The sequence below is a fragment of the Pelodiscus sinensis genome, chromosome 1, assembly GCF_052426305.1.
Source record: "Pelodiscus sinensis isolate ZL-2025 chromosome 1, ASM5242630v1, whole genome shotgun sequence".
Taxonomy (NCBI): domain Eukaryota; kingdom Metazoa; phylum Chordata; order Testudines; family Trionychidae; genus Pelodiscus; species Pelodiscus sinensis.
This window is the reverse complement of record NC_143052.1, coordinates 321,703,989-321,725,718: the sequence shown is the minus strand read 5'-3', so window position 1 is coordinate 321,725,718 and position 21,730 is coordinate 321,703,989. Positions and strand designations below refer to the sequence as shown.

The 21,730-nt window shown below is 47.4% G+C and overlaps 2 protein-coding genes across 2 annotated transcripts; both read left to right on the top strand.

The window, feature by feature from the left end:
• On the top strand, positions 1-9,117 carry LOC149525942 (protein maestro-like). Its single transcript, XM_089775711.1, has 7 exons — positions 1-114; positions 1,124-1,306; positions 2,190-2,345; positions 3,379-3,513; positions 5,730-5,832; positions 6,805-6,870; positions 8,791-9,117. The coding sequence occupies exons 1-7, from the start codon at positions 67-69 to the stop codon at positions 8,862-8,864; spliced, it is 765 nt and encodes a 254-aa protein (XP_089631837.1). The 5' UTR covers positions 1-66; the 3' UTR covers positions 8,865-9,117.
• A 740-nt stretch (positions 9,118-9,857) lies between these two features.
• LOC149525941 (uncharacterized) lies at positions 9,858-19,395 on the top strand. The gene is made up of 2 exons (XM_089775710.1): positions 9,858-10,183; positions 10,282-19,395. Exon 2 carries the CDS (start codon positions 10,499-10,501, stop codon positions 11,669-11,671), a length of 1,173 nt encoding a protein of 390 aa, XP_089631836.1. The 5' UTR covers positions 9,858-10,183; positions 10,282-10,498; the 3' UTR covers positions 11,672-19,395.
• Positions 19,396-21,730: the final 2,335 nt, after the last annotated feature.

Sequence of the window (21,730 nt, the reverse complement as noted above, 5' to 3'; positions counted from 1 at the left end):
ATCCTTAAGTCTATCTTACATAGCTTAGAAGAAAGGTCACGGGACAATAACAGCATTGTCCGTCAAATGGCTGTAAGAGGCCTAGGCAATTTAGTCTATGGGGCACCTGAGAAGGTAAGATAGAATACTGAATACAATGCAGCATAACTAGAGAAACTAAAGGAAACAATTGCTCAGGATTTACAGAGGCCATGCACAATGCACTAGGCCAATGTCTGCTCTCTCATACCCCTGTAACCTCTTTGCAGTCAATACACAGCAGGTTTGTTCTCTTGGTAAGCTGGGCATAAGGAAACAATATGTACTTAATATGATCATATGTAAATGTATACTCCTAGGAATGAAGAGTGTAGGCTTTATTTCCACGATGAGAGATTCTATTCCAGGAAACAGAGACACTAAAAAACTCAAATCATGATAGATAATCAGCTGAACGTAAGCACCCAGTACAAAGCTGTGACCAAAAGAGCTGAGGTGATCCTCGGAGGCATAGACAGAGGGATTCTGAATAAGAATAAAGAAGTTATTTTACCTCTGCTTATGGCACTGGTGTGAGAACTGCTAGAATACTATGTCAGGATCATGCCTGCAATTCAAGAAGGATGTTGATAAATTGGAGAAGAGTCACAAGAATTTTCAAAGGGCTAGAAAATGTGCCTTTAGATTCAATGGGGGAGGGAGGGGGAATGAAGCTAAACTAATTCAGACTGCTAGTAAGGCATACATTTTAATGGTAATTTTAATCATTGGAACCATTTACCAAGGGTTGTGGTGGGGTCTCTATCAGTAGCAACTTTAAAAACAAGATGGGCTGTTTTTCTAAAAGAGGTGCTCTAGTCAAACAGACATTATTTTGGGGAGGTTCTGTGTTGTGAAGGAGGTCAGACTGAATGATCACAATGGTCCCTTTTGGCCTTCAAATCTAAGTAATTAGAAATCTAATAGGATTACATAGGTGTAATATGGCACAGAGTTTGGCTTATTGTAGCTAGTACCTGATGTAAAATATAGCTATAGGTCACTAGGGGGGCAGATGAAATTCCCACTGCTTCATCATTGCTAAAAAAACATATTAGAAATGTGGTTAGTGGAAAGTGTTTTTTAATGTCATACGTCTGAACAGGTGAAAAAGTACAAGAAGTTTCTTCTGGAGGCACTGATCAGGACTTTAGAAGACACTTTCAGTTCTGAAGTCATTGCCGAAAGCCTGAAGGCACTGGCCAACGTTCTGAACGAGCTGAAAGGGAAGGACATAGGTTCTTCCTTCAGAGACCTCACCACACAGATCCGGAAGTACTTCGATAATGTACGTGAACAGAAGCCTTCAACCCCAGTTCAGCTGACATTGATGAGGCTCCATTTACAATGCATGATGTGTCCTCACTGGGCATTGTTCATGTCAGAATGAAGTGATTTTAGGCCTTAGGGAAGAGATGTGTTTTATGGAGGAGCAGAGAATTAAGAAAATGAGGATGCCATCCCTGCTCCTTCAGTCTCACCCTTCTGTTCATCTTTATTTCCAATGAGAATGGCAAAGGAAGTATGAATACTAGATTAGGTAGCTGCATACAAGGAAAATGGGCATACAGGGTGTAATAGACTGTTTTGGGCCTGCTCCATACGATTTTTATGTCAGATGGTTGAAATTATTCCATTTTGCAGAGAAGTTTGAGATTTCAAATTTTGGTTTTGTTCCTATTTGGGGGACACACCCCCCAGCCCAAATTTCAAAACTCTTTGTGAAACCGTAATACTATTCTCAACCCAGCTCTACTGGGAGCCTTGCCTGAGGGCAGTCTACTGGCAGACTATGCTGGAGACAGGGAACCTGGAAACACTGGGAATTAGAGGTGCCAGGGTGCACATTTCCTGGCTCCTTGTCAGCCTGCCAGACAGGCTGTTCTGAAGGTGAGGGCCAGGAAGCCCAAGATCCCAGTTAGCCTGCTAGATGGGTCACCAAGAAGCTGACCAAGTACCCCTACTTGGCTTCTGGAAGAATGTTGTCAAAATTGAACTGTCTTCAAAGTATTTTGATGAATCAACACATTTGGCCCAAACTTGATTAATTCCAGTTCTTTTAAACTTCTGTAGTTGGAATCACTCTACCCTAATGTAGAAGAGACAGCTGTGCTAGATACATGATGTGGTTATTTCTTCGTTACCAACCTGTGTGGCTTTCTTGGCTATAGGAGGACAACACTCTTCGTGCATTGGCCTTTGTCCTGTTTGGTATCCTGGCCGGCTCTGCAAAGAGAAAATGGAAGGACTATTTTGCCAAGCAGGTTAGACAGAGCTGGGTCACGCTTCTGCTGCACCTGCAAGATCCAAGCCCTGAGGTTTCAATGGTAAGAATGACAGTGACTTAATTACTAAGCAAAAAGAATCTTCCTCCTGATGCCAGGGGAGCTCTGCTATTCCTTCCCGCAGTGGAGACCTAAATTCTTCCCTCAGTTCATTGCCCTCCTTTTGAGTCAATCCCAGACAGGCTGGTCCTTAGCAGCCAGGGTTGTCTCACTGGAGTTCAGGATAGGTCATGGGTCTGATCCCAAGAGTTCATTCCTGCCTATCTCTGCACCCCACGTTCCTGCCTCCCCACAACAGAGGAAAGACCACAGCTATGCCTAGTGAAGCAGCTTTCATAGCTACATCTGTTCTGAAAAAACATTGCTGCTATCTCCAGTTTTCAGTATTATAAAATCATAGAACCATAGGTTTGGAGGAGACCTCAGGAGGTCACTGAGTCCAACCTCCTGCCCAAAACAGGACCAGCCTCAACTAAACAATCCCAGCCAGGGCTTTGTCAAGCTAGGATTTGAAAACTCTAGATTTAGAGGTTCCGTTGCCTCCCTAGGTAACCCATTCCAGTGCTTCACCACCTTCCTAGTAAAATAGTTTTTCCGAATATCCAACCTAGACCTCCCCCACTGTAACTTGAGACCATTGCTCCTCATTCAGTCATCTAGTACCACTGAGAACAGCCTCTCTCCATCCTCTTTGAAATCGCCCTTCAGGTAGTTAAAGCCTTCTATCAAAGCTCCCCTCACTCTTCTCTTCTGAAGACTAAATAATCCCAAATCCCTCAGCCTCTCCTTGTAAATCATGTGTTCCAGCCTCCTAATCATCTTTGTTGCCCTCCATTGGACTTTCTCCAATGTATCAACATTTTTTTAAGTAATGGGGTGCCCAGAATTGGATGCAATACTCCAGAAGTAGAATCCCTTTCCCCCTATTAAAGTCATGCTGGCATATTTTCTGTCTATTACTTCAGGGGAATCCCTTTTATTCTTGGGGTAGATGAGCAGTCAAGGACATGAGTTCCATTTGAATGAGCACAATACGTGTTATGGAACAATTCAATGGTGCAACCCTCTTTTTCAGGAGTGCAGAGCTACATTTCATCTCTGTGCCCCATTTTTGGGACTGAAGAGGCTCCAAACTATACTTAATGAGCATCTTAGTTGGAGAACCAAGCTGAACCCTGAGGAGCTCCAGATGGATATCTGCAGACACCTTGTGAGTGACCTACAGAATTATATGAGATTATTGACAGCATAGGCTTGTGGTGTAGAAGCAGGGGGAATGTGTGATGGGCAATGTAAGTATCTATGGGTATGTCTATGCTACAAAGTTAGTTTGAACTAACGGACGTTAGTTCGAACTAACTTTCATAGGTGCTACACTAGCGCTCCGTTAGTTTGAATTTAATTCGAACTAACGGAGCGCTTAGTTCGAACTAGGTAATCCTCATTCCACGAGGATTAAGCCTAGTTCAAATTTACTAGTTCGAATTAAGGGCTGTGTAGCCCCTTAATGCGAACTAGTGGGAGGCTAGCCCTCCCCAGCTTTCCCTGGTGGCCACTCCGGCCAACACCAGGGAAACTCTATGCCCCCCTCCCGGCCCCGGACCCCTTAAAGGGGCACGGGCTGGCTACGGTGCCCGTGCCAGGTGCAAGCCTGCCAGCACCCAGCCAGCAGACCCTGCACCTGGTGCGGATCGAGCCACCCACCCGATGCCCCCCAGCCCTCCCCCTCTTCCCGGGACCAGGCTGGCAGGTCCTGGGAGCTTGCCCGGGACCGCAAAAGGCGGGCTCCCTCCTGGGCTAGTGCGGACATCGTGGACCTCATCCACGATCTCCGCACTAGGCACAGGAAGGTGGCCGGCTAGGGCAGGAGAGCTGCCAGCCTGGCCACCCAGGAGCAGGTGTGCATGAAAATCAAGGGGGTCCACTGAGACCCCCGACCCTGAGCACTGAGCTTACAATGGCCATCCTGGGTCAGAACAAAGGTTCATCTATCCCAGTAGCCTGTCTGCCGACAGCGGCCAACCCTAGGGACCCTGGAGGGGATGGACCGAAGACAGTGACCAAGCCATTTGTCTCGTGCCATCCCTCTCCAGCCTTCCACAAACTTTGGGCAGGGACACCACTCCTACCCCCTGGCTAATACCACTCCATGGACCCAACCTCCATGGCTTGATCTCACTTCCCTTTAAACTCTGTTCTAGTTGTAGCCTTCACAGCCTCCAGCAGCAAGGAGTTCCACAGGTTGACTCTGTGCTTTGCGAAGAACAACTTTCTGTTACTAGTTTGAAGCCTGCTACCCATTCCTTTCCTTTGGTGTCCTCTAGTCCTTCTTTATGGGAACTAATGAAGAACTTTTCTGTATGCACCCTCTCCACCCAACTCCTGGTTTTAGAGACCTCTATCCTGTCCCCCCTCCGTCTCCTCTTTTCTAAGCTGAAAAGTCCCAGTCTCTTTAGCCTCTCTTCATATGAGACCTGTTCCCAACCCCTGATCATTTTAGTTGCCCTCCCCTCTGCCACCCTCTCTCTTCCCCTCTTCCACCCCCTTTTCCCAGTCTCCCCCAGTTTTGTTCAATAAAGACAGATTCCATTTTTGAACACAATTGTCCTTTATTTTGTACATCAAGAAGAGGGGCTAGGAAGGGTAAGTGGAAGGAGTTGAGGGAGGAATGGGGTACGCGCCCCCGATGGGGAGGACTGGGCTGGCTCTGCGGGCTTTTGTGGTGGAAGCTCTCCTGCAGCCCCCCAATTGCCCCATCTCCCCAGATGGCAGGCTGCGGCAAGTGCAGCCGGTCTGATGGCCAAGTGCTGTGATGTGCCCAGTGTGGGTACTCCGGGCACTCCAAGCCAAGACTGCTTTGCAAGCGGGGCACCCCTGAGAACTGTCTGTCCGGGGTGGGGGTTGGGACCCTTTAAGCACAGCCCTCGGCTAGCCTGAGACAGCATCTCCACGCTCTAAGTCCTCCTCTGATGACCTGCCGGCACTGCTTCCGGCAATCCTTAAGCCCGGTTCAGGGTCCACTTAATGTTGACATGCTAGTTCGAATTAGTAAAACGCTAATTCGAACTAGTTTTTTAGTCTAGATCCGTTAGTTTTAATTAGCTTAGTTCGAATTAAGTAATTCGAACTAAGTGAGTTCGAATTAACGTTGTAGTGTAGACGTACCCTATTAGAGTGGGATACAGGACTGAGGGTGAGAGGAATGTAAATCTGCCATAGATTCCCACTTTCCCCACTTCTACACAGCCTCCTGTCCTTTCTTTTATTTACTTGTTTAAATTAAAAAAAAAGTCTGAGTGAGTCCAATAACTGACAGCAGTGGCAAGAGGAACACAGACTGTTTACTTGTGGTTTGTAAAGGCATGTGTTGGCAGTCAAAGGGCATTTCTAGCCAGAGAGAGCTCATGTGTCCCTGATTTTCTCTAGGCCAAAGAGAAGGCTGAGCTACTGGAGAACTTTTACAAAACTACCATCACATACTTCTGCAGCAGCTGGGAAGAGATCCGGGCAGTTGCAGCCAAGTTAGCTGGTGAGAGAAAGTGTGCCGTGTCCCTTTTGGTATTCCCTTTGAGGTAGACAGAAAAAGTCCCTGTGTGCAGCACTGAGCTACTATTAATCTCTCCGTGCTGTGACTTCTCATGCATAAATGGAGATGTTAATGTTCTCCTACTTCTCCAGTGTGGTGTTAGGAGGAATTTGTAAGTTGCAATAGAATGCTTTGAGATGGCGCAGTCATTTAGTAGCAGAGGCTGGCACACTGTCACGTAGGGTATGTTTATTCTCCGATCAAACTAGTGTGCTAAAAATAGAGTAGCTGTGGCAGGAGTAGCAGGAGGGGTTAACTATTCCAAGGATGATCCCATCCAAACCCAAAAGTCTGTTCTCAAGGTGGCTAGCTCCTCCGACTGCTTCTGTCATCTTACCTGCACTCTATTTTTAGTAGTCAGAGTTAGTGTGGACTCAAACTATAGACCTAAGCTCAGTGTTGTTCACTGTTCCTTACTGGTGCTTCATCACTGGGAGGTAGGCAGCCCACCGCCACACAGTGCCTGCTGTTGCAGGTTCCTGATTGCCTTGCCCAGGAAGCACTAGATTCCTCCCCTTTGGCCCTGTGCCATCCTTTCCTTAGCACACCCATGCAAGCCAGGCAAGCATTGTGGCCTAATTAATTTATCCATGTGAGATCCTTGCTTAGTACGCACTTATTCCTGGCCCCAGCCCTTTGTTCACACCACTAGATTAATACACTATCCTAGTATATCTCCAATAACTGACAGCAGTGGCAAGAGGAACATAGATTGTTTAAAGCAAATGAGGTTTTATGTAAACATTCTTAATTTTTTTCTCTTATTCTCTTCAGTGTGGACGCTAAACTTTTCTAGTATTTTCTTGCCTACAGCTCACCTTAGACCCACAATAGAAGCCAAAGGGCCAATGTTATCACCTTGCACTTAACAAGAGAAGGTTTTTTATTGATGTTTATTTTACACTGCTTATTTAGGCATCATCCTGGAACATACGGACACCAAAAATATGAAATGGCTGGACATGGAACATCTGTTGACCTGTAAGTAACAAATACAGGTGAAATCCTATTCATTAGTGAGTTATAAAGAAATTTAGCTGACAAGCAAGCAGTAACTGATACCACAGGTGTGAAGTGCATCAGCCACACATCAAAGGACAGATTCAGCTTTAGTCTGCTCTGAAAGAGGTACGTCTACACTACAGCGTTAATTCAAGTTAACTTAATTCGAAATTGTTCATTTGAATTAAGCTAATTCGAATTATGCATCTATACACAAAACCTATTTCAAAATAGCATTTTGTTATTTTGAAATAGCGCGTCCACACTGAGTGGACCCTGAACCGAAGTTCAGGCTGGCCGGAACCAGTGCTGGCAGGGCATCAGGTTAGGACATAGTGTGTGGGGCTGCTGCCTCAGGCTAACTGAGCTCCGTGCTTCACGGGACCCTACCCCTACCCCGGGTTCCCCGCTCCCTTGTCTACCCCGATGAGGGACAACAAAGCAGTCCTGTCTTGGAGTGCCCTGAGTGCCTGCACTCGGGACACCACAGCACTCGGCCACATGGAGCCAGAGCTGCCCCTGGGCACACCGGTGCGTCTCGTAGGGTTGTTGCCATCAGCCCAGCTGCACTTGCTGCAGGCTACCGTCCGGGGAGTCCATTGGGGGGCTGTCAGGATCCAGGAGGCCCTGCAAGAGAGTGTCCACCCCGAGGAGCCCTCAGAACCACCCCGGTCCTCCCCACCGGGGGCTCGTGCCCCATTCCTCCCTCACGTCCATCTACTTACTCCTCCCTAGCCTCCCTTCCTGATGTCAAATAAAAGACATGTATGTTCAAAAATAGAAACTGGGTTTATTGAACAACAGGGTGAACCTCTGGGGAGACTGGGAAAAGGAGGTGGGAGAGAGGAATAGAGTGGGTGGGAGAGGGGAGGGTGAAACCTGGGAGGAGGAAGTTGGAAGGGAGAAGCAAAGGGAAGAAAGGAGAAGGGAAGATCAGGGCCCAAGGTTGGGGGTCTCACCGCACCAACTTGAATGTCATGCAAACCTGCTCCTGGGTTCGCATGTGGCCTTTGGTGGCCAGGCTGGCAGCTATCCTGCCATTGACGGCCGTGTTCCTCTGTCTAGTGCGGAGATCATGGATGCTGGGGCATCCCTCCCAAACCTGAATAAGGTCCATGATCTCCACCCTGGACCAGGAAGGCACCCGCCTTCTCCAGCCCCTGTCAGGCTCCTGGGTGCTGGCAGACTGCTCCTGAGGAGCAGTGGAGGGTTGGCTGCCAGTGCCTTGCTGGCTCACGTTTTGTGGCTACTGGCTCAGGGGCCCCAGTGGCCACTGCTGGCTCTTGGCTGGTAGGCTTGGATCTGACACGGGCCAGGGTCTATCCCTTTAATAGCTCTGGGGTTTACCAAATTTGAATTAAGCGCTCTGCTATTTCGAATTAATATCGAAATAGCGGTTTGCATGTATAGATGCTATTAAAGTTAATTCAAAATAACAGCTGTTATTTTGAATTAACTTTGCGGTGTAGACGTACCTGGAGGAAACTGCAGCCAGTGTGATATAAGTCAGTGCATCTCCTGGCTATCCTGGCAATGCCTCTTCCCAACCTGTGTGATCCACTCTTTGGGCTCCATCGGCTCCCTGGAAGCCACTTTTTGCTACCCAAAACTCCACACCATCAGATTTATTTCTGTCAGGAGATGTAAAATAACTTAAAAGCAGAAGCTATTGAGTCAATGGAGCACCTTCCAATTGGATGAGTTTCTGGTAGGGTCAGGGTCTCCCCTCTCCCCCCTCCTCCATCTCAGTTTGGAGCTTGGAAGGATCCCAATGGAGGAACCTAAAGCTTTGTTTGTACAGAGAGCTGCTGTAGCTTGGTACTCACTGGTACTAAATCTCCAGCTACTGCAGGCATAGGTGACTATATGAAAAGTGAGTCATATTCTCTGTAATTCCAGCTCTCCAGGTACTACAGAATGACCCAAGTCCCATTGTCCAGATGGTGGCAACTCAGGTCCTAAGAGACATCTGACCTGGATGAGTGCTCGGGGAATGAAGCACAGACAAATAGATCAAAGAGCTCCTGCTACCTTGAATGGGAACAAGAGAGGGATTGCTGGAGGACAATGTGCTCTGTCTGTGCCAGCTTGTTTCCAGCTTGCACCTCATATACTTCGGTGGGAAGCTAGACCTTGGTGGTATGCGGCCAGCTCTGCTATGGGGTAGGAGAGTAGTATAAGGGCCCTACCATCAATCAAACATTAGCCCTGCCACCTGACCCTGGAAGTCCCCCCCCCCCCGACTCCCCGGAAGTTCCTTCTCCCTTGTCACCGGCAGTCCCGCCCCTGGAGGGTAGTACATCCGGGTCGAGAGGGACAGGTGACCGGAAGTAAAAAAGGATGTCATGTGACCCCCGTTAGGCCCGTCCCCTGTCACCGGAAGTCCCGCCCTTGGGGGTAATACATCCGGGGTCAAGAGGGGCAGGTGACCGGAAGTAAGGGGTGTCATGTGACCCCTCTAAGGACTTGCCCCGCCTCCCTCTACCAATCAGGAAGGGCTTTCCCCGTAGGACCGCCCCGCGAACCGCTTTGACCAATCGGGGGGCAGTTCCGGGACCGGATGACCCGCCCAGAAGTGGGTCGTGTGACCCCTCTAAGAACTCGCCCCGCCTCCCTCCACCAATCAGGAGGGGTTTTTTCCCTGTAGGACTGCCTCGTGAACTGCTTTGACCAATCAGGGGGCAGTTCCGGGACCGGAAGACCCGCCCAGTAGTGGGTTGTGTGACCCCTCTAAGAACTCACCCTGCCTCCCTCTACCAATCAGGAGGGTTTTTTTCCCTGTAGGACCGCCCCACAAATCGCTTTGACCATTTGGGGGGTGCAGTTCTGGGACCCGTTGACCAGACCGGAAGCTGGTCGTGTGACCCCTCTAAGAGCTTCCCGTGACACCCTCCGTCAATCAGAGCATAGCACTTCCCCATAAGTTCTAGCGCCACACAAAAGAAGCCATCTTGTTCCAAGAGCGCGTGTTTCAGAGAGCGTGCAAACGCTGAGCAGAAACATGGACTCTTTCACCACCCCCACCAGAAGTTTGGAGTTTGTTTTGGTGACGAGGGCCTTCCACCACATGAGAAGAAAGTGCCACATCAGCAACAGTTCCGAGGACGAGGGAGAGGCAAAAAGGGGCCCTTTGCCCCCTCTGCTATTGGATACACCAGGATCTGATCCCGAAACCCAACTCCTCCCACGGCAGCCTGACGAGCTAGACGGCCTCTCGTTATCTGTCCCTGTGGAGGATGCTGCCCATCTCTCCCAGGAGTCGGACAAGGTGAACGGAAAAGAAGTCAAACAGGTAAATGAAAAAATCGAGGTGGGGGGCATCATGGGTGTTTTGTGAATCTAAAAACCAGCAGCTGTAGCTTATTCTCTTTTTTGACAATCTCTTGCCAGGTCGACGATGACTTTCTAGAAACCTTTGAGAAATTGCACATCGGTAATCCTGTGGGAGTAAATCTATCTTGTGCCCGCTTTTTTTGCTCATATCTGACACATGGATCTCGAGAACAAACGTGCAAGAATGAATTAACTCGGACTCCCTAATAGCGATAGTGGTGGGGGTGTCATGGTGCCCATTTGCAGATGGCTGTAAAAGGGTGTGTTAATCCAGATGCTTAATAAAACTTGTATGAAATGTGTTGGTGTGAATGTGTTCCTTCCATACTTACAGCATCTTTTACTAACACAAATAACAGTCATGTCTACGCAGATTGCTCTGTTAGAGAAAATATATTACACCCCCAGGGAAGCTGGCAGCTTTGGTGGGGTGAACCCTCTGTTTCAAGCAGTCAAAAAGCACAGTAAAACTTTGAACAGAAGACAGGTAACATCATGGCTTTCGGACCAAGACGCTTACTCTTTGCACAAGCCTGCTCGAATACATTTTAAAAGAGACAAGACCATTGTCTCAGACGTGGATGCACAATGGCAAGCAGATTTGGTGGATATGCACCGGTTCTCCAAACGCAACAGCGGTTTTAAGTATATTTTAACAGTGATAGACATTTTATCAAAATATGCCTGGGCCTTAGGCCTAAAGGACAAGACGGGCAAGGAGGTAGCCAAGGCCTTTAAAGCTATTTTCAGCGAAGGTCGCGTGCCTCAAAAATTACAAACGGATCGGGGAAAAGAATTTTTAAACAAACCTTTAAGTGGATTGTTAAAGCGGCATGGTGTCCACCATTTTGTTACTAACAATGAAGTCAAAGCAGGGGTTGTGGAGCGATTTAACAGAACTTTAAAATCTAGGATGTGGAGATATTTTACAGCCCACAATACCTTTCGCTACATTGACATATTATCTGAGTTTATAAAGAGTTACAGCTGGAGCTTTCACAGAACTATACGGACCAGACCTGCTGATGTGAACCCCGCCAATTCTCTGAAGGTCTGGAAAAGTGTTTATGGAGATGATGTTAAAATAAAACAGGCTGTTGTTCCTTTTAGAAAAGGGGACCACGTGAGACTCTCTAAAACCAAAAGTGCCTTTAAAAAAGGTTATGAACAAACATTTACCGATGAGATATTCATAGTGGATGAAGCCTTAACCAGGGGTGAGAGACCTGTCTACCGATTAAAAGATTACGAGGGTGAGACAGTGACTGGGTCGTTTTACCCTGAAGAATTACAAAAGGTGAACCCCAAACAAGACAGGATTTACAGGATTGAAAAAGTTCTAGCAGAGAAAGGGAAAGGAAGAAAAAAGCAGCTATTGGTGAAATGGCTGGAGTGGCCCAACAAATTTAACAGTTGGGTAGAAGCTTCTCAACTCTGTAACGTTTAAGCGAGAATAAAAACAATCCCACCTGCAAGGAGAGAAATGGGGGACGGGGGCTTCTACATCACTCTGCCCAGCAACGCCAGCTCTGGGGTTTTTCCCCAAAACACCAGCTCGGCCTTTACAATACAGCTAATAAAGTCGTTGGATCTCCCGGGGGCCTAGGAAGTGGGGTTAGCGGAAATACAATATCCAAACAGCTGGAACAACATTACTGAGGACACCCCTTTCCAAATCACCTTTGGAGATAAACCATGGAGTTATATCCTACGGCGAGGTTATTACTCAACTATACCCGAATTATTGGAACATATGAATAGCATTGTGGCACGTCATTCTGGACCGCCTGATGTTATCATGAATTATGACCCCGTGAGTAGAAAATGTAGACTTAAATCCACCGATGCTACTGCTACGTTTTCTACCCTCGGGGAGCTAGCTAACATTCTGGGTTTGGCCCCCGGGCACAGTGTCCAGAAGAGTCCCTTCTCAGCAGACATCACAGGGGGTTTCAACTCCTTGTATCTATACACGGATATTGTAGAACACCAGTTTGTGGGGGACTTTTCTGTCCCCCTGTTACGCTGCGTCCCTGTCAGAGGAAATAACAATGAGTTTGTTACCATCACCTACGATAAGCCTCATTACGTACCCATCAGTCAACACCACATCGACACCATCACCATTGAAATAAAGACGGATCAAAACAGATGCGTTTCATTTCGCTTTGGCAAGGTGATTGTGAAGCTGCACCTGCGTTCCCGGAAAGAGCGAGGTTTCTAAAAAGCAAAACACTATTATGGCGATCGTAAAAAATTACGGTGACTCCAAAGTCTACAGCAACTATTACAAAGCCCAGGCTGGATATGCCCTTCCTGGATATCATGGAGCCCCTGTGATGTACGGGGCCGGCGTGGGCGGTATATTCCGTAGCCTTTTTCGAAAAGCTGTACCGCTTTTGCGAAGAGGGCTAGAGATTATTAAACCCCACATAAAAACAGCCGCTCAAAACATAGCCAGAGATGTGGTAGGCCACGTTTCCCAGGCTGTCTTGGAGAAGGTGGGGAATCCGGCTAAACAGGAAGGGTCAGGGCTGATGTATATTAAAAGGAGGAAGAGAAAGAGAAATGCGTCATATCCGCGACGCACAGGACCCCCGAAACCCTTTAAAAGAAGAGCCTTGACACGCAGGACAGGCCATCAGCAAAAGTCCAAGAGGAAGCCAGGGAGAAAGAGGACACGCTCTGTACCTGGTAAAAGAGATATATTTTAGTCAACATGGCTTTCGTTCACTGCGGGTCGGAAGAGTGCACCAAATCTGAACTAGACTTGTTTCAGATAGCCCCTACTCAGACCAGCATTGAGAAAAGCATCTACATCGAGGTGCCGCCTCTGTCAGCCGTGACAGAAACTGCCCCCATCGACTTTTTTATAGCAGGGAATGGCATAGATTATATGGATTTAAACAACATCCTACTCTACCTTTGTTGCAAGATAGTAAAAGGCGATGGGACTGCACTCCCCAGGGATGCCGCGGTAGGCCTGGTGAATTACCCAGTGGCCTCTATTTTCAGTCAATTGGACGTTACATTGGGAGACCGCCTAGTAAGCAATTTTCCGCCTGACTGTTTTACAAAGACACTCCTGGACAACACGAAAAAACAGCTGGATGGTGAGAATCTAGGATTTGTGAGGTGTGCAAGGCTGACGTCCCAGAGCAGGACAATGGAGTTGTTGGGTCATCTACACAGCGACCTGTTTTTTCAAGAAAAACTTTTGTTGAACGGGGTGGATGTGAAAATTAAATTGACACGCAGTAAAGCACCCCAGGTGAGGGGTTTAAAGGCAACTGATGGTTGTTTTTCTTAATTTTTCTTCTTAAAAACAATGAACAATTCAGAAAAAATACCTAGACATAATATATATCTATTAAATAGATATTCTATATATAGAGAAGTGTTTTATTTAAAGCAAAATGTGATCAAGTTCAAAAATTATTTTTAGAACATGACAAACTTCACACACTGAGCCAGTCAGACAGTTTAGCCAATTTTTGTTTTTTAGAAGGCAAAAAAGGAGTTGGTGTTTCTCGATCCATCCCAGCGTCAGTGGCTGAGGCCTTCAGGCGTTCCAAAAGAACTCTGTTGTCTGCACTGCCCATGATGGAAGATGGAACGTTTAGTTCTGCCATGGCATTGATAAACACATCCCATCCTTTAGGTACATGTCTGCTAGGGACAGAACGCGTCTGGGTGACGGCTCTGACTAAGTCAAGCATGTTAGAACCATTCACCACCGAGCCTTTGTACACAAATGCACCTTTATCATTCCAGGAAGCGATAGTTTTATCCTGGCCCAGCTTATTTAGCAACACTGAGGCGTTTTTCTTATAACGCTTATTCACGTTATCCAACAGCTCCTGAACCACAGAGTCTGAGGTGTTTTCTGTTTCTGGAGGTTTGGCGGTGTCACTCTGTTCTGGTAGAAACAGACTTATTTTCCTTTTATCTGCATCACTTTGCCTCACGTACGTTAGGTATCTCTGAAGCACAGCGCTGTAGAGTTTAGCCTTTTCGTATTCGGCTAAGTCAGTCCTTTGAAGAACAGACTTCATTTCAGCATCCAGTAAGCGAGTTGCAGTTGTTCTGATATTTTCCTCCACTGGAGGGGGAGCCCTTAATTGCTCCAGCTGATGACTGGGCACCAGGTACATTTTTTCTGCATACTCCATTATCGGTTATTCAAAAGCCCCGTTATCAGAGGGACAGCAAAACTTAACAAAGGGCCGATAAACCCCCCAGACTGCTTCACCAGATGCTTCTTTCTTTTAAGCGAGACCCTTTTATTAGACAATGTTTTTATAAGCGTGCGTTTCTTTTTCAGCACGCTCACTTGATTCTGCGTCAAAGGCACGTTTCCTTTTAAGGTATTGAGTGCTAGTTCTGAGATGGCCGCTACTAAATCGTCAGAGGCCGAACACAGTATAGCCTTCCTTTGCTGCGGGGGTGATTTGCTAAGTAATTTTAAAAGAGCCAGGTTTCTCTTCACGCAGCTAGACATGTTTTCGGTCGGCAACCCCCAGCTGTTAAAAAGGGTCTGCCGATAAATCATCTCTTTTTATACCCGGCGGTTGTTCTTTTCAAAGTAGAAGCCACCGGCCAGTCTGGAGGGAAAAGACCAGTTCTTAGTCTATAAGCTTCTGGCGTGGACGCATTTAAATCCACCACCAGGTAGCCATAAGGTCTTTTGGTAGCATCCTCAAAAGCTTCTAGAAAGAATTGAGCCTTGCCGAGGTAAATTTGCCGAGCAAGCGTAGCGATTTGCAGTTTATCCCTGGGGTTTTTGAACAGAACCATGTACTTAGTGTTTAGGTTAATCGTACGGCTCTTTTTCCCCTGACAAAATACGTTCTGAACGATATACATAATGCTCAATTTCCTGTGGTGCACGTACTTGGTAAAGGCTTTCTCAATTTCATCGCTTTCACAAGCAGAGTTCATCAGATCATCCACGATAATCAGATTCACTTTATTAGTAGGAAACAAATGGTCATCGTCAAAAGCATTAGGCAGACCCTCCACAAAATTAGTAAAGGGATATTTACAGAGCAGTTCTTTATACAGAGGTTGCCAACAACTGTAACACCACAAAATATTCTCAGGCATAACAGACAGTGTGTGTTTGGCATTATCCAATACGTTTTTTATAAAGTAACTTTTCCCACAGTTGCTAGGCCCTGCGAGAATTGCAGAAAAGGGGTGTTTCCACCTCGTATCCATTTTTCAAAAGCCGAAGGGCCGGGTTTTAAACCCTTCTCCTAGGACCCTCTTGTTATAAACACCTTTGTGTTTTTTAAGGGTTTTTGTCTCTATTTGCCACTGATTTTTGTTTCTTACAATCGAGGGCTGTTGCACCTCTATCTTTTTTGAGGTGTTTTCTTGCAGACCCGTGCAATAGTCCAGGACTAGATCTTTCAAACTGTCAAAGTTGATCTTTTCACAGTTTGCTACGTTTAGGGTAATTCCTTTGACTTTCATACAGGCCTTTCCTCCCGACAGCTTATACCCGTAGGTTTTCGGGCCTGCCGACACAAACTCAGTGATGTGTTGATCTGACGGGATCTCGCTCGTGAGGTCCCCTAAATAATCCCCCAGAGGGGGATTCCAGTCACCTTCCCTTTTCACAAATATCACTGAGTCAGTGTCATGGTATAGGCACCGCTCTTGCAACCCATCTAGGAGACTGTATAATTCTAAGCGGGCATAAGCGGTGGTGAAACAGGCTATGAAAACATTGGTATTGCCAGAGACAGAGTACCGGTCTTTTGCGTGCTTCCAAGACACGCATGCTGTTTCATTGTCGATAAACTCGCAGGATGAAACCTCGTAATTGGGGGAAAACAGGTACCGAAAGAGTTCATCAGGGTCTCTTACGATGCTGGTGTTGGGTAGGTTTGTTCTTTGGCCGAATTTACCCCACAGAGAATTTAAAAACAGTTTAGCAATTTGGCGTTTAGCTGGGTTCGACCTGATCTCGTGTTGGCGTAAACGCACGCCTTCTTTTTGGTAAAAATCGTTAACGTACTTATTTTGTTTTTGTTCGTCTGTGCACCAGCCGGGATACCCTGAAGCCTCTTGTTCCTGACGGAGGTGTAATTTGATATACTCTGACAAGAGTTTGTCAGATTTGTCACTGAAATGCCAGATTTCACAGATTTTAGCCACTGTATACCCCTTTGCTATGGCCACAGTCAATTCCACCGTGCACCATGTCCCCAGGATAGCTCTCTCCTCATCAGTATGGGTGCACGTCTCCCGCTGCTCGGTTTCCGCACATGTTTGGCATAGCGGGAACATAAGCTTGCCACCCACTCTGACAGGTAACAATGGGAAAAAGAGGCCTCGCGGGGGGTACACCTTAACTTTTGCAATTCCAAAATAATTTGCAAGGGGTCCAAAGTTGTCATAAACTATATCGGGGTGTCCAATAGGGTATTCTTTGGTTTTGTTTACGAAAGGGTAAAATCATAATAGTGGATTTCTTCCCCGGGGTTAGGCTTGTAATATAGGCGGATAGCGTTTGTCCTCCCCCCGAAAAGAGCATCCCTAGGCCTGAGAGGCTGGGGTAACTGGGCTCGGTTTAAAAAGCCTGCAAGCTCCCTGTCTGTTTCTTTCATCACCTCCCACTCGTGCTCCCAGAGAGTCCTCACTACAAAACCAAGTCGTTTTAGATAGTCAGTCTTAAGCTGCGTCTTGTAATAAAGAAACCCAAAAGTTGTCCCTGTCATAGGGTTTTGTGCTTTTTCACAATAACAGGTGACACAGCCATGGAAAAAACACCCGTTAAACTCAAAGGCCGTGCGTACCCCGTCAACATTGGCATAACCGTCTAAAAAGTAGGGGCCTACCTGTAGTGCCCCACCCTGTAAAGCATGCCGTATTTGTATATTTTCTTTGTAAGAGGTATACAGCAGCCACTGAATAGATGGGGTCGAATATCTCTTTTTCTGCCGGTGGTAATTGTCTGGAGGGAGAAGAGCTACCGTGTTAGGCTCCAAAAGCATAAACCTGTACATCGCCATGCAGATGGAGGCCAGCGTGATGTACTGGAAAGGATCGATATACAGGTTTATCTCAGTGAATTTACCAGGGCCTCTCTCTGCTACATCCCCCATCTCTGTCATGTTCATAATCTCTTTTCTATATAGAATACAAGCCTGTCTCAAAATGTTAACATCCTGTTGACAGTAATACGCGAGCTCTTTCTGCAAGTCAAACGTCTCATAGCTGTGGTCCCGATACCAGTCGAGAAACTCTGCTTTTTCCCTGGGCATCATACTGTCTACACCATAGTGTCCCACACCAGGCATAGGCCCCACGTAATTTTGGTGTGAAAAAAATGTGGAAAATACCCTTTGCACCCTTCAAACCCCATCGCCTGCAGTAGCTTGCTAAGCTTCATGGGCAAGAAGTTTAAAGAGTCTATAAAACGAATGTCCAGGGCCTTAACTTTCACACACATTAGTTTACTACCCTGAGTGATCAGCTCTAGGCACATCTTTTCCTTCAGTAGCTGTCTCACGACAAAGTACGCATCGTAACCTTTGGAATTGTGCGCTATGAATGTGTAGTCACGGAACTCTTTGCCAATAAAGGTCTTAACGAACATAGAAAGACACTCGCTACCCTTAAATTCCCAGGATTTTTCTGGCTTTAGGGCCAGAGCAAAAATGTAATTGGGAGTGTGCAACCCCGTCTCCTGCGTGCATTCGAAATCATAAAAAATATACTTTTCTGAGGCTTCGGGCTTTCTAAGGCTGTCCATAAAACAGAAATGATTGTCAATGTTGCCAACAAGCAAGCCCTTACACTGCTTACAGCGTCGCCCTTTACAGCGGTGCCGCTTGTCCATGTAAGACTGACACACATCACACAAAGTTTTAGACAGGCATTCAACTTGTTTTTTCGATGCGCAGTCTATGTGTCTGACTAAGCACTCTTTGGCTCAACAAAATAGTCTACAGCTAGGACACCGCAGCGGCACGCCCACGCTGTCTGAGCACGTTCCGCTCAAGCAGAGGCGGCAACAATACCTGCAAGAGTGGTCATGACTGTACACTGTGTGGCAAAACTCACAATAATTTTTCGCTCCGAACAACTTTTTCACATCCAGAACCCCATAATAATGCTCATCTCCGCCAAGCACCGCGCGCCCGGGGCCGGCACCCCCACCCTCAAGCACCGCGCGCCCGGGGCCAGCGCGCCCCCCCCCGCGCAAGCGCCACCCGCTATGTACCCAGGGCCAGGTCAACCCCGAGCACCTGGCAGGTGCATGCAAATGCCCCTGCGGGCGCCATGGCGCCCGCGGGCACCGTGTTGGGGACCACGGACCTACGGCAATAACAGTATTTAATAAGCTTTCCAAACACAGTTCAGCACATAGGCCCCGGAGCTTGCAGTTTATACCCTCTGGAGTCCAAGTCAAACAGTCATGGTACCGCTGGGCTGGCGCATTTATGACACAACCCTCACAGTCCTCAAAAAGCTTTTCCCTAAGACAGTGACTAAGGACGGTATAAACACCAACGCGTACAATAGAGCGCATAACTTTTTTACGCTTATGATGTGGCACTGGCTCAACTAGGTCAATGCACAGCCACCTCCTGAATTCTTCATGGCCGTCATCCTTGGCGTTCTCTTCAATGCTTTGTATCAGTGTTGAGCAAAAACAAGGTGGGCCCGGTTCGTCTTCCTCGTCCGATGCAATGCTGTCCCGGGTCTGACGGTCAGCTAGAAAGGCATCGTCAAGCTGTCAAAAGATTGCCAGAAAGAAATAATGTAAGACGCTCTGGTCATTTTTTTTTTAAAGTTTACAAAATCCCGGTTTCCTAACCCCATGATGCCCCAACTTCGATCTTTCATTTACCTATTTGGCTTCTTTTCCAAGCGTCTTGTCCGACTCCTGAGAGCCATGGGCACCTTCTTCCTCCAGGCCATCTAGCTTGTCTGGCTGCATCGTGAGCGGTTGGGTTTCGGCGTCAGATATTGGTGTATCCATCAGCGGCTGGGCCAAAGGGCTCCCTTCAACTTCTCCTTCCTCCTCGGAACTGTCGCTGATGTAGCGCTTTCTTCTCGGCACCAAAACAAAGTTGGTGAAAGAAGCCATGTTTCCGCTCAGCGTTTGCACGCTCTCTGAAACACGCGCTCTTGGAACAAGATGGCCTCTTTTGTGTGGCGCTAGAACTTACGGGGAAGTGCTATGCTCTGATTGGCAAAGGGTGTCACGGGAAGCTCTTAGAGGGGTCACACGACCCGCCTCAGGTCTGGTCAACGGGTCCCGGAACTGCACTCCCCGGATTGGTCAAAGCGATTCGTGGGGCGGTCCTACAGGGAAAAAACCCCTCCTGATTGGTAGAGGGAGGTGGGGCGAGTTCTTAGAGGGGTCACACAACCCACTGCTGGGCGGGTCATCCGGTCCCAAAACTGCCCCCCGTTTGGTCAAAGGGGTTCGCGGGGCGGTCCTACAGGGAAAAACCCCCTCCTGATTGGTAGAGGGAGGCGGGACAAGTTCTTAGAGGGGTCACACGACCCACTGCTGGGCGGGTCATCGGGTCCCAGAACTGCCCCCCCGCTTGGTTAAAGCGGTTCGCGGGGCGGTCCTACAGGGGAAAAACCCTTCCTGATTGGTTGAGGGAGGCGGGGCGAGTCCTTAGAGGGGTCACATGACACTCCTTACTTCCGGTCACCTGCCCCTCTTGACCCCGGATGAATTACCCCAAAGGGCGGGACTTCCGGTGACAGGGGACGGGCCTAACGGGGGTCACATGACACCCGGTCAGCTGTCCCTCTTGACCCGGATGTACTACCATCCAGTGGCCGGCCTTCCGGTGACAGGGGAGAAGGGAATTCTGGCGGTCAGGGGGCGGGACTTCCGGGGTCAGGGGGCAGGGCTAACGTTTGATTGATGGTAGGGCCCTTATACTACTTAGGGGATTACACATGCCGGGGGAATTCACTAAGGGTGGCTTTAATTGGCATTTAAGCATCTAACTGTGGATTTTGGTGATTTCCTTTAGATATCCAGGGCCTTTAACTGTGCTTGTATTGTCCAGTCCCATAAGTTGCTGAGTGTCCTCAAACTCCCTCTGATGTTATTGGGAGTTCAGAACACTCTGCCCTTCAAAGAAGGTACTCAGCAGATATCATTCGTCCTCCAAATTTAGAGGCTATGATCCTCCACCTCATAGAAAAAGTTTCCTGAATAGTTAGGTTTCTAGTCTCTCTCAGCACTTTACTCTTGCCCTCCTGGGTTCTGGGCCTATGAGGAGTCACCAGACAACAGTTAGCAAAGGAGGGTAAAAGGCTGAGGGGGTCTGGGATATCATTGTCTGTGGTTCTCAATGGGGAGAGAATCTTCCTGTGATGGCTGAATATGGGAAGGGGATCAGTGTTTTCCCCTGTTGAATTGACACTTTCTGATAATTCACTATATTAGGTAATAGGAGTTCCCCTAATCTTGTGGTGTTTCCTGTTTTGGAGATTGTTTTCCATTCCATATCCAGCAGCTTAATCCCAACCCATGTTATTATATTTATTAAGGGGCATTGTACAAATGCTGATGACTCTTTAAGTTTATTTCTCAGGTGCTGGCCATGCTGTGTCTCACAAACAGTCACCTGTAAATAACCCTCCCCTGTAAATAATATAGTGTTTGTATTTACTGTGCACATATCATTCGTCCTCCAAATTTAGAGGCTATGATCCTCCACCTTATAGAAAAAGTTTCCTGAATAGTTAGGTTTCTAGTCTCTCTCAGCACTTTACTCTTGCCCTCCTGGGTTCTGGGCCTATGAGGAGTCACCAGACAACAGTTAGCAAAGGAGGGTAAAAGGCTGAGGGGGTCTGGGATATCATTGTCTGTGGTTCTCAGTGGGGAGAGACTCTTCCTGTGATGGCTGAATATGGGAAGGGGATCAGTGGAGACCCCCTGTTGAATTGACACTTTCTGATAATTCACCATATTAGGTAATAGGAGTTCCCCTAATCTTGTGGTGTTTCCTGTTTTGGAGATTGTTTTCCATTCCATATCCAGCAGCTTAATCCCAACCCATATTATTATATTTATTAAGGGGCATTGTACAAATGCTGATGACTCTTTAAGTTTATTTCTCAGGTGCTGGCCATGCTGTGTCTCACAAACAGTCACCTGTAAATAACCCTCCCCTGTAAATAATATAGTGTTTGTATTTACTGTGCACATGTTTCCAATTAAACTCTTTGAAGTATCTGTTTCAATTACTCAGGGGCCTGATTTCTTCTTTCAGAGTATGTCTACACTACAGCATTATTTCAAACTATCTTATTTCGAAATAGCGCGTCTACACACAAAATGCATTTTGAAATAGCGTTTTGCTATTTCGAAATAGCGCGTCCACACTGAGTGGACGGTGAATCGCATTTAAGGCCGGACAGAACCAGGTCCGGCAGGGCATCAGGTCAGGAGTTACTTTGTGTGGCTGCTGCCTGAGGCTGTCTGAGGCCTGTGCTTAAAGGCACCCCCCTGGAC

Excerpts from the sequence above, each read along its gene's own strand:
- LOC149525941 (XM_089775710.1), top strand. The coding sequence starts at position 10,499 with ATGCTTAATAAAACTTGTATGAAATGTGTTGGTGTGAATGTGTTCCTT.
- LOC149525942 (XM_089775711.1), top strand. The coding sequence starts at position 67 with ATGGCTGTAAGAGGCCTAGGCAATTTAGTCTATGGGGCACCTGAGAAG. Across the intron at positions 115-1,123 it reads TCTATGGGGCACCTGAGAAG|GTGAAAAAGTACAAGAAGTT; the intron begins GTAAGATAGAAT and ends ACGTCTGAACAG. Across the intron at positions 5,833-6,804 it reads AGTTGCAGCCAAGTTAGCTG|GCATCATCCTGGAACATACG; the intron begins GTGAGAGAAAGT and ends CTGCTTATTTAG.